Raw genomic sequence first — 12,532 nt, 5'->3', positions numbered from 1 at the left:
AAGCCCCTTCCAATATTTCCTTTTCTAATTCGTTTCAGTCGCCACTGAAGGGCGTGAACAACCCCTACGATCCGCACAACTTCGACGATTATTACGCGGACGACTACGGCGGCTATGGGACCGGGGACGGCGGCCAAGGGAAAGGGGGTGGCTTTGGGGGTCCTGGAGGGCGCGGTGGCGGCGGAGGCGGCGGCGGTGGCGGAGGTATGCCGCCTCGACGCGACAATCGCGCTGGGCCAGGCGACATGAATCGCGGGTTCCCGCCACCACCGAGAGGTGGGCCGCGCGGCGGAGGCGGCGGAGGCGGCGGTATGTCTGGCGGGCCACCGGATCGCGGCTACGGGGGCAATTCTCGCGGAGGAGGCGGCGGTGGAGGATACGAAGGCGGGCGAGGCGGATACGGCGGCAACAGGGGTGGCCCGCCGCCGTATGCCGCTGGGAACTACAATGGTAAGAGAAATATTTCAGCAAATCCTCTGCCACGTGCCGAGTGTGAGATTTATCTGTTAGAAGTTATCGAGAGAAATAAAAAATATTAGCGATCTTCTAATTTTAGAATAATTGTAATCAGGTGATTTCAATATGAAATATGAATATTGATTTGAATAAATTTGAATAACTGAATATGACTTATGTAAAAAAAAAAAAAAAAAAAAAAACGGGAAAAAATGGATATTGAATATCGAAATAGCGAAATAGTAATGGAGAGTTAATCGAATTTTATGATTAAAATATTCGATGTCTTAATGGTTGAGAATTATTCGAGTTGTTAATTGAAATGAATTGCGGTTAAATTTAATACGATTCACTCGCGTGAATCTTCCTCTTAGAGATCAGAGAATGAATAGGCGATGCGTTGAACGGCGTTCTTCGTTTTGGAGAATATTTATCATCGTAGCGATCGTTGTGTGTTTCGCGCACAGGTGATGGATGGGGTATGCAAGGAGGCGCGCCAAACGGTTTGGGTGGTGGTGCTAATTCGGGAATGAGCGGCCCACCTATGGGTGGCAATAATCAAGGGAATCAGGGCAATATGGGTGGAAAGACCACCACTCAAGTCACCATTCCTAAAGACGTAAGTAAATTTTTCTCCGATAGACTTTAAAACACTTTCTCTAAAAGAAAAGTAAGGATAATAGATAGCTAATAGCAGAATCAATTAGCGAATAATGGATAATTCTTAACGTTTAATCTGATCAACAGCTTGCTGGGGCAATTATCGGCAAGGGAGGCGCCAGAATTCGAAAAGTAAGATCAGATAGCGGTGCTGGAATTACTATAGACGAACCGTTGTCTGGCAGTAACGATCGCATTATCACTATAACCGGATTACCCAGTCAGATACAAATGGCTCAGTACCTGCTTCAGCAGAGGTAATTGTTTCGTTATTTAATGTGCGATATTTTATTTTATTATTACTATTTTTTTTTTTTTTTAACTCTCTGTAACTATACTTACTCTCCCATTTGAGCAACTGTTGAAGCATTTTAACACGTGACAAATGTATTAACGTCGATTAACAAATAATTAACATCATTCTTACAATGTATATTGCGCCTATACTAGCTGTGGCATATTCGTACCATTGTTTGTAAACGAGTTTCTTCATTAATTCTGCGTCTCTGTTCAATCGTGAAATATGGAGTAATCCGCTTTGTAAAGTAACTTTAGAAATGAATCCCTGGCGCGTAAACGTGTGCGTTCGAAGTCTTTGCAAAGTGGGTAGGGAGCTTTTGTACAAACACGCTTCTATCTATCGTCGCAATGGATAGCTTATAATGCGCAAACACGCGTTCCATCTATCTACCGTAAGTATCGATTTTCCCACTTTCCCCCGATGAAACGCGATTCTCCACTCTTAACTTTTTAAACGTGTCACTTTTCTCCAAATTAAAAAAAAAAAAAAAAAAAAAAAAAGAAACATCGATCCAAATTTCTCTTCACTCGTCTTGAAAATTCTATTCTAGCTTTCTTATATAAATATCAATAAATCGAGAATGCTCACATACTCACGCCACGATCACGCATTAACATCCTTAGCTTATTAGCGCTCGAAGCGGCCTACACGCCAGGAGCCGCCTATATAATATTTCGACAAGTAAACGCTATTGAACAGAGGGAAATTAAATTCCGCTTCCGGTCGCATCGAGTCACACGAATCCTGCACGAGGAACTAACTAAAAGCCTCAAAGACTAACCAATGCGAGAAGAAATCGTGAGAAAAGTGAACAGAGGAAATAAAAAAAAAAAGTAATAATAATAATAATAATAATAATAATCGTCGCGAAGGTGAAGGAAATCGAAGGTGGAGAATACGGCGTTGGAGAACACGTCCGCTACTGCTGCTACTACTACTACTACTACTACTACTACTACCACTACTACTACTACCACTACTACCACTACTACTACTACTACTACTACCATTTAAAGCTGAACGAGTTAAGCAAATGGGAAATCGAGCGCCGTTGCATGGAAGACTAGTGATTTTGTTGTTCTACTTTCGATATAACAAGGAATCACTAATCATCCTACAAAGGCGCTCGCGATCGTCGCCTTCTCTTCCCAAGAATATCCTGCTTTTATGGAACTAACATCAAATCCCGCTGCGGCCTCCATCGTTCGCGTGACGTTCTTTCGCGTTGCGTAACTTGTAATTTTCTTTCGAGCTTCTCACACAGTTTATTTTATCCGTGTAGATGTTACGAATATGTGTTTAAATTTAAATAAAAAAAAAAAAGTCGATTCTAACTATGGCCGAGGTTATGTGTATTTGCTTGCAATGTTAAATATGAATTGATGTGTCCGATTCGTTCTTTGTTGTAAATTGTATTTGTCTTAGGATAACGTGGACGTCTGCTAGATGGATAAGAAGGAAAAAATGTAATCGAAAATTTAGCCATCTATTCGTCGAGTCGAAGCAATCATTCCTACCCTTTATAATTTGCGAGCTTTTTCCCCTCTAATTTGCATAACAATATCAACTGTATCGTTAGTAGAGTTATATAATGTAATTACATTGAAATAAATACGTTTTGAAAATGCTGTCCATGCAATTTTTCGTAAAGATAGTTTCAAGCATGATGATCTCTTTAGGATATCGCGACCTATTAGGAATCTAAAACGATTGATCATCGATTAATCATAATTAATTCGACGAAATTTATATTTTGAAATTTAATTAACCATTCCTCTCTAATAAAATATTTCTGATGATCTGTTACAGCGTGCACGAGAATGCAGACCATTATTAGGACGTGGTGTAAAGAGGAAGCATTCGGGGGGAGCCAAAGATGCGTTTATAATTTTTTTAGGGATACTTCTTCGCGCGGAAAGTGGAGACCGATTAAAAGCGACGAGAACTTTTTCATCGAGAGAGAGAGAAAAAAAAAAAGAAACAATATAATATCACATACTTGGCGTTTCTCCTTATGCGTTGCAAGACCAACAAAAAAAAAAAAAAAGGAAAAGAGGAAAAAAATTTCCTATATAAATATTAATCGGTCAAAGCAAAAAGCAAGGAGAGACAATCTATTCTACAGACTTTTTCCATTCGATTCTATGGATTTATGAGCAAAAAAAAAAAAAAAAAAAAAAAAAAAAATAATGCTCACCTGCCTGCTTTCACGAGTCGAGAAACATGGAATTGGCATTCGAGGAACAACCTCCTCGTACAAGAAAGGCCAAAGAACAGCACTATTTCTACGCCTGAGATCGTTCTCGATCTTACGCATTTTTTTCTCTTTTTTTAGTTGTTTTTTTTTTCCCCCAATCATTTTATATCACGTGCTTTTCTCCACAGCTCTGGACGAGCTTTGATATGATCATTTTTTTCTTCTTTTATTTCCCATTCGTTTTATTTCCTTTATTGTTTTAACTAATCCCCCCATTCCCCACCCCCCACCCATCCCCCCAAAGAGTCCCTATCGAAACGCACATTGTTCTCTGTTCCCTCTTTTCTTCGCTGTTTTGCTGCGGAAACATTGCGAAATTTGTTCTTTTATTCGTGGCAAATCGTAAAAAAAGAAAAAAAAGAAAAAAAAGGAAAAAAAATAGAAAAAAAAAAGAAAAGAAATTCATGAATTTTACATGTTCAAGTTTCTGACAGCTGAAGGTGAAAGATCGAAAAGTTTAAATATCAATGGAAAAATGTAGCGATAATATCGAAGGAAGGGAGAGATTATCGAGTGAATTGAAAACAGAAACGACGAGAGAACTATAAATCTATATATAAAAAAAAAAAAAAAATATCGACTCATTATAATATGCGGTACTTTTTGTATATAACATATTACTTTTCCAAATACGGAAAAAAAGAAAAAAAAAAGAAAAAAAATAAGAGAAAAGAAATCGTTAACGATATCATTTCCCTTTCCTCAATCGCTGCCCGCCACCCGTCTATTGCTGCATTACGATTATCTTTAATTATGATTAACTATCGTACGATTAAGAAGAGTAATTTTGCATTGATCGTATACTACTTATCAATTTTACTGATCGAGCGCGTAAAAAGTGTTCGTAATCTCTTTTTCTGCGACGTAACTGTTAAGCGTGTAACAATTCTAATAATAGAGAGTGATAAACTGCTAAGCTATTATACAAGGCAACTCTATTTGGAAATATCGCTATATAGTACGAGATGTTGAATCAAAAAAAGAAAAACTTGCAACGAAGTCTGAGGATGCGTTTTTTTTTAGAAAATAGGTAACGCGTTTAACCGGAAAAGGACGTAATTTGGTTCTTAAATAATAAGAATGGCCAACGTATTAGAAATTATATTGCGTATACATCACTTCTAAGGACATATATATATATATATATCACACGTTATGATCATCTGCGACAGAAGAAGACAAATGAAGAAGAAAAAGCAGCTTAATGGGAAGAAAGTTTTATTACTTATATGTATGGATCGAGTGTTTAAATTAAACATTTAACAAAAAAAAAACATCGAACATCAAGTTCGAACTTTCAAAAGTGAACACCTATATGATGATGGTAATGGTCTCTTCGCACGGATCGTTCGAAGCAGAGTCTTGCAAGAAAATAAAGTAAACGAGAAGAAATTCGTTCGTAAATTAATACTAGCCCAAAGTCAATTCTGCATTTTGTATTTTCTCGAGCTCTGCAAATATTCATCTTGTTTCCTCTGAAACTTTTTACACGTTGGGTTCATCGGTGATAGGATAGTAATAAGAGTGTTCTCTTTTTGGAGGTTGCAAACTTGAACAAGCGCGCGGGCGCCAATTTTAAATAGAGATTTATCGCAGATGAGGAAGAAGTGACAAAGAAATAATAGAGAAGAATCGAAAAGCCGCCCTCAAGTTAGAACGAACTCGTCCTCTTTCCCTTCCTCGAATAGAAACTCTCACCACCCTTTTTACCCTCTCTCTCCTCTATATACCCTGATATAATATAACCTCGTAACGAAACGGAAATAGAAGAAAAGAAGTGCGAAATCATAACCTTAAAAGAGAGAGAAAAAAAAAAAAAAAAGGATTTTGATGACGCTACGAAGGGCATTTTTTTTAACGCATCTCTATTAAACGACCGGCGCCGGTCGACACGGAGCCGCCCTTTTTTTTCTCTTAGGTTTAATAAGGAAAACCAAGCCCCCTCCTCTTTTTCGATGATCCATCCCCCCTACCCCCTACCCCCCACACAACGTCGTGTTAAACGAAGATCAAAAAAAAGAAAAAAAAAGAAAAAAAAGAAAAAAAAAAGAAAAAAAAAGGAAGAAAAAAGGAAAAAAAAAATAAAGAAGAAAGAAATAAAAAGGGAATCTTTTACGTCCGCGTGATCTCGAACAGAGAATCGCGCGTGCATTTTCGTTCGACTCACGATCGATTGTACCGTCTTTTTCGTGGTGTCGGGGATGAGAAATGTTCTTGGCAAGCTTCTTCTCCTCCAATTACAACGATGAGTTTGTTCTCGTTGATTTCAATTTACATTCGATCCGTTTTTCTCTGCGATATCGATCATTTTTCCACTTGACGAGGAATTTTGATGATGGAAGATTGAATTACAAATATTCTTAAATTCTAAAGAAATAATGGAAATATAGTTTTTCTTTTTTTTTTTTTTTTTTATTTCGAATTGGCCTCAACGTAGATAATAAATTATTCGCTTTTGCCGAGTTTATATAATCGTGATGGAAGCGGCACGGAACATTTTCTCATTATACTCCGAGATCGACTTATGTAATAAGAATAACACACGAGAAACAGGCAACAAAACAGAGAAACATACATAAATACATATACATACATACATATACACACACGAAATGCGTGAGAGGGAGAGAAATTGGTGTGTTTAGCGTGTGTGTCTCTGTGTGTGTGCGAACGCGTGCCGAGGGAAGACACAGTGGTGGAAGAAAGTTCGTGAAAATTGTGAATCGACCGAGGATTGAGAGAGAGAAAAAAATCCAGACAGAAAGAGAGAGAAAGAGAGAGGGAGAAAGTGGTGTGCGTGTACAATTAAGATGAAAAATGTATGCAATGAGAGAATGGGTAAGAGAGAAAGAGAGAGAGAGAATCGTAATCTCGCTCGTATCACGATGTGTGTATTATATAAGATATACAGTTTACAATTATTTGTAATGGATACTTTTTATTTGTCAAATAAAAGTTAGTACAAATGAAGGTAAAAGTAGGAATGACATTTTTTTTTTTTTTTTCTTTTTTCCTGGCTGGAAAGTATGGGAATTTCGTCGATCTCAAGAACGATGGATTCAAAATCGAGAAAATTCTATAGGTAAATAAGATATAATTCTATCATTGTTACAATTCTTCCGGTTAATTGTTTTATTTTTATCGAATCTCTCTTCTACGAGGAATAATCTGAATGTCCGCGGTGGAACAAAAAAATATTTTTCCATCGGTATCACAGACGATAGTGCGTTTTAATCGAGAGAACGTATCGGAGAAAAAAGAAAGAGAGAAAAAAAAACGAGATATAGGATCGATGAAAAATGGATCGTCCGCACGATCATTACGATGGAATCGGCACGCTATTCTTTATTCCATGCAATTTTACTTCTAATTCGTTACAACGAATCGCTTCTCTAAAAGGTACGTTTCCACTTATGAATAATCTTTGGCTCGAAATGAAACACTTGGATCAACAATCTTTGCATCGTCTGAAAAATTTCCAGAAGAAAGTAAACGACAATACAAAATGTTTTATCACATTTACATATATATATATATATATACTTCTTCTCGGGATTCTTTACTGTTCTTCCTTTACCATTGATTGAGCATGAAAAGACACGAGGCAAAAATTGTGCGGCAGGTATTTTTAGATCAATGTCGTTCAAACATTCTCTCGAATTACTCGATTTCTCTCTATTCGAGATTACACATTATCCATAATCCCACTTGTGTCCATATTCGAAGGAATTTGAAACTTTTAACTTCATTTCACCTCTTCTCCCATAAATAAAGGGGGAAGAATAATTTCTAGTTGGAAAACTTTTGTTCAACACGTTTCCCCGATTTCTCGAATATAATGAAATTTCACAAAAATGGGGGAACTGAAAGAAATCCCCTCCTCGATACGAGGAATCATCGTGGAGCCGCGTGAGCTCCACCCGTGATCGATCTCGCATCCTCGAGTGAGAAGAAGAGACTTTTGTCCTCCTCAACAATTCTGATCGTGCTCGTGTTGATGAAAAGTGTCAGGGTAAAGGGAGGTTGGCGTGCGATGCATCATCGTCACGTAGGAGGTTGCCGAGGCCGGCGTGGCCGTCGGATTCGGTGTTGGCGTCAACAACGGCGTACCCTGAAGACTAATGACCAATGGCAGCGCGGTCGGGGTGCACAGGCTCATCGCGTTTCGTCCACTTTCCGTCACCGAACGATGCCTCGGCCTTGCTGACCTAGAAAACGTTTCTTCCTTCAGATACATGCATTAAAGAAGAGTAATAAGCCCGTGGAACGATCGGTTTATCGGGCTTTCATGGCCTACAATACGGGGCGAGGAACGTGCTATGGGATTTAATACGTCTCCTACCTATTCTTCTCCAATCTTCTTCTTCTTCTTCGTGGATATTTCTGTCGAGATTTGTTTTTCTTTCTTATAAGGGAGCAAGTTTTTCGACAGATACAGGTGAAGGAATGAGCGGTAAAGGTTTTTCTCTGTTTTTTTTTTTTTTTTTTTATTTCTTTTCTAGATGACGAGGTACGTGGAAAGTTGGAGATGAAATTAAAGGAAAACGTTAGTTGTTAATACTTGGGAATTATCGATGGATTATTTCTTATCTAGATATCGTGTCGATTTTTGAACGATAGACAGATAACGCGGTAAATATCGGATACTTTTCAAATACGTGCATGTCATCTTTCGAGTACCAATCACTTGTCCTTCTTTCCATTTAACGTCCGCGTGACCGTGGACGTTATCTTGGCCAGAGTATTGCCAATGACTGCGGCAAAAATCTACCTCGATAAGGCTAAAAGAAAGAGCGCAACTAAAATATAAGGGAAAAAAAAAAAAAAAGTTCTCGAGTCCGAATTGCAATCGTTCCTAGGAGTACGATTCAATAGTTCGAAACATTTGACGTTGAAAGTTTCGTGAGAAGCGTTGGCATGCACAGCGACGATCGAAAGTTGGTTGGTGATCTAACTGACCTGGAACACTTGCACTTCAACAATCTGATGAACGCAGCCCTGAACGTTCTATTGAAGATCGTGTAGATGACCGGATTGATCGTGGAGGACACGTAGCCGAGCCAGAGGCATACGTTGACCACGTGCACGGGCACCGAGCACTCGGGACACGCGGCGAAAAATATGTTCAATAGAAAAAATGGCGCCCAGCAGAGGACGAACATGAAGAAAACCAAGCCCAACACCTTGCTGGCTTTCTGCTCCGTTGCCACGGCGTTCGCGGCCAACGATCTCCTCTTCGTTCTGCCGGGGAGAAACCTGAGAACACGAGGACACGGCTTGTGTTTGCCCTCTGGATTCGAAAGTCACGCGGAGCGGTCGAGAATCGACCGCCATTTGCATGTGCAAATGGGTTTCCATGCTCGCGGGTTAATCCCATAGAGTGAACGCGATTCGTTCCACACGTTGACGCGCAATCCCGTGTGCCGGGGGATTTCGGGATACGAACAATCTCTCAATTTCGCGATTAAACTTTGCCAACCTGGTGAATCATCGACAAACACCGAGGATAAACCGAGGATTGCGAATATTCGTCGAATACAGTTAATTTTGTTATAAACGAACGATCCAGAGAGCGGATAAACGGCGAGATACTTTCAACCGTGCGAATGAATAAACTAAATAATTAATCGAACGAAACGTGAAACGAACGCTCCTATATTGACACCGCGTCTTTTTAATCGTAAAACGCGAGCAAGGAGAGAAAAAAAGGGGAGGCGGGATTCAAACCTGAGATTCAGGGTGTTGGGAGTGACGTTTAATTGGAGCTTCAAAGCCTTCAGAGTGAAATTCCTTGTTTCACGGGCGATATTCTCAGGCGTTTGCGTCGCCTGATCCACTTTCGTCGCCAGTTTCGCCCCGGTTCCGCTTCCGGTCGGGTTGCTCGCCCCGTTCACGGCGAAATTCAACTGCGGTTGAGACTTGGTCGACCTTGCCCCCTTGCACCTGTTATGCTTGCGACGGTACAAAGCCTCCGCGTTTAATTTGGTTAAACTGGAAAATTAAACGATTGTTCCGTTTACGGCAACAAAGTTATCACGACGAATACATACGGCCCTCCACGTTACATACATGTTTTTTCGTTGTTTCGAAATTTTATTGGAAATTTCTTTCTTTCTTTCTTTTCTTTTTTTTTAAAGGAAAATTAATATCTTTGCGCGAAATTGCTGTATTCAGCGGACTAGAATAATATCAGAACGAATTAATTAATCGTTATTTATATAATTTTCACCGTCACTTCTTCGTCACTTCTCTTTTTTCCATATTTTGCTTCGCTAATCGCATCCCTTAATTTCCTTTCCAATTAAGAGGAGAAGTTGAGCGAAATGGGACGAACGAGGAGCAAAGATTTTTAATTCCATTAATGCGACAATGGAGTCGCGTTAAAATATGTTCACCGGGGATCAACAGCGAAATTTACGTATTACGCATTAAGTTAATTGGATTAAAGGTTTCAGGATAAATTACCATTTCTAATTGCCACGATTTCGTTTGCCACATTATCGAGATAGAAAACTTTATACGATTCTTCCTCATTCGTTATTTCTTTGTTACATTGATTCGTTTACCTGTCGCCTCCGACACCGCCGGAAGTCCTCCACGTGTACCGCGACGACGAAGGGGTGGCCGTTTCCACGGTCGAGGTGGAAGAGGCCTTGGTCGAGAAGTATCTGCCCCCTAGCCTTCGAAATTGATCTCGTTCGGGGTGTTCCGCGATGAAACGAGCTTTTTGCCTGAGCAGCTGCACCGTCAGAACGTAGGTGGCCACCATGACGATCATGGGGATGTAGAAGGCGACCAGAGAGCCGAACACGAAAAACGCTCTGTTGTTGATCACGCACGCTCCCGGCCGTGGCATAATGTTTAGAGGATTTATTATGCCTGGGAAAAAAATATATCGTTAATAATAATAAAATTAATTCAATTGAGGCAAAGATATTTACGGAAACAATCAAATAGAAAATATCTAAATTCTCTATCTATCTATGGATCAAGTCCAAAACCGAAGTCATTGAAAGCATATATATATATATATATATATCTCAAAGTGGCAACAACATTCCACTGTCCGCGTAATTTGCTTCGTTTTATTTGGTCAAAGGTAAAGAGAGGCCACTGTTTAATTAAACACAACGACTAGATTTTCTCTAGATCTAAGACTTCGAGGACGGTAATTTAATCGGTGGATCAGAGTGGATCCAAGAACGTTGCAAGTGTGAAAAATTAGGACGGGAACTCGAGGATTGTGGGATTGTTCGGGTAAAAAAAAAAAAAAAGAAAGAAAAGGAGGAGAGGCAAGATTGGAAAGGTGCAATGCAATTTTTCTCCCCCCTCCTCGAATCTCGCGACTCTGAAAAAACGAGGCGCCCGTTGGGCAAAACCCGTAATCGTTTATCGACCAGTCCACGGTTTCACTGTATGCGAAACAGTTTCGAATATCGAGCAGCCCTCGCCTCGGATAGAATGGCAAGAAGAAGAGTTGGCGTACAAGTTTCCCATTTAACCTGCCGCTCGAAGGAAACGCTATTCCTTTCCGAATACCCGAACTTTTGCATCGCATCTCGCGTATCGATCCCTTTTCCAATGAACTTCGATCATTGTTCTCCCAAACGAACGAACGAACGAACGGACGACTGACTCGTTTCCTCTCGAATCGTAAGAAAAACGTGTAAAATCTGATTTTACCCAACACCGTGATCGAGCTGGAGACCAGCATGGCGAGCAACCACACAGCCGCTATCTTGAAGCCGACCATCCGTTTGGTGGACGTGTGCCTCGTCCGCAAAGGATTCCGGATGCCGAGATACCGGCCCAACGAGATGAAGCACATGTGCATTATGCTCGCGGAACAAGCCAGCACGTCGCACGTCACGTACACGTTACACCACACCACCCCGAATGGCCAGTATCCTGCAACATTCAACACGGTCCTTTCATCGCAAGCGATTTTTCATTAGACTCAAAAATATGATATAAGACGATCTTATAATTCCTTATATCAGAAACGAAAACGATTGAAATTTGGATTTTGGACGTTCGTCAAGTTTGCACATTCAGTCAATTTTCTCGAACGATTCCGATTCCATTCACCTCCTTATTTCAATCGTAAAATCTATTATTAGCCGGATACTAGAAATAACCGAGGAACAGGTTGAATCGTATTCCAAATTACAACTCGGCCAACTCGTATTACTTTAATCTCTCCTCCTCTTGTGAATGACGTATCGTATATTGGCGAAAACGAGCTTCTCGAGAGGGAAGAAAGAAGAAAAAAGCGCGCATTTAACATTTCCACATTCTATATAATTTAATTTAATCCACGCGAAAACAGCCAAGAGTTTAGCAGACACGATATCATAAGGGATTCAATTTCATTTCGGAATATTTCGTAATTCGTACACGTGACGCGCATGCTGGTTTTGCACGGCGAAAGAGTGTTTATATCTTCTTTTTCATATACCTTGATCAACAATTCCTTCTGTCCAGATACCGGACACGAGGCCAACAACGAGGTTTTCAATTAATCGTTAATCTTAATTAAACATGTATGCACTTCTTTTTTTCTTTTTCTTCCACGCAAAGTCTTTTGCAATTTCAGAGATGCATTCCGATCCGTCCAAACATCGAAAGCATACAAAATGCCACGAATGTAAACCGGCTGTTAACATCGAGGTCCTTTGATGTTGCCCGTTTTCACGCGCATCTTACGAGTTAAAATTAACAGGCTCGCGCGTTTAACCGTAAAATCGGGTAAATTCCAGTGGTGGTTAACAATTAGTTAAACTGAGAATTGAACGTGTGCCTTTGTCGAGGGCGAAATTTCGTTTCAACAAGTGATTTTTTCAAGTGAAAAAAGTCGG

General features: G+C 40.0%; 2 protein-coding genes across 16 annotated transcripts in view; one reads left to right on the top strand and one right to left on the bottom strand.

The window, feature by feature from the left end:
* Positions 1 to 6,651, top strand: part of HnRNP-K (Heterogeneous nuclear ribonucleoprotein K) — a 90,809-nt gene extending 84,158 nt beyond the window's left edge. For 6 of the 12 annotated variants that reach the window (XM_086905110.1, XM_086905065.1, XM_086905319.1 and 3 more), the window contains 4 exons: positions 39 to 450; positions 924 to 1,075; positions 1,204 to 1,373; positions 3,227 to 6,651. In XM_086905110.1, the coding sequence (XP_086761236.1) occupies positions 39 to 450; positions 924 to 1,075; positions 1,204 to 1,373; positions 3,227 to 3,254 (762 nt within the window). In that variant the 3' untranslated portion in view covers positions 3,255 to 6,651. The remainder of the gene's footprint in view (positions 1 to 38; positions 451 to 923; positions 1,076 to 1,203; positions 1,374 to 3,226) is intronic. The other 6 variants (XM_086904836.1, XM_086904887.1, XM_086904775.1 and 3 more) reach the window with 1 other exon arrangement.
* The window catches only part of 5-HT2A (5-hydroxytryptamine receptor 2A), a 31,904-nt gene continuing 25,436 nt past the window's right edge, over positions 6,065 to 12,532 (bottom strand). Inside the window, exons 4-8 of one of the 4 annotated variants that reach the window (XM_086904158.1) lie at positions 11,358 to 11,582; positions 10,241 to 10,553; positions 9,402 to 9,665; positions 8,634 to 8,930; positions 6,065 to 7,882 (exon numbers count right to left, since the gene is read on the bottom strand). In XM_086904158.1, coding sequence (XP_086760284.1) covers positions 7,645 to 7,882; positions 8,634 to 8,930; positions 9,402 to 9,665; positions 10,241 to 10,553; positions 11,358 to 11,582 — 1,337 coding nt within the window. In that variant the 3' untranslated portion in view covers positions 6,065 to 7,644. The remainder of the gene's footprint in view (positions 7,883 to 8,633; positions 8,931 to 9,401; positions 9,666 to 10,240; positions 10,554 to 11,357; positions 11,583 to 12,532) is intronic. The other 3 variants (XM_086904286.1, XM_086904244.1, XM_086904207.1) reach the window with 3 other exon arrangements.

Source organism: Apis florea, unplaced genomic scaffold, assembly GCF_048593485.1.
Source record: "Apis florea isolate Af1SG1 unplaced genomic scaffold, ASM4859348v1 contig_1615_pilon, whole genome shotgun sequence".
Taxonomy (NCBI): Eukaryota; Metazoa; Arthropoda; class Insecta; order Hymenoptera; family Apidae; genus Apis; species Apis florea.
This window is presented reverse-complemented; position numbering and strand designations above follow the sequence as displayed.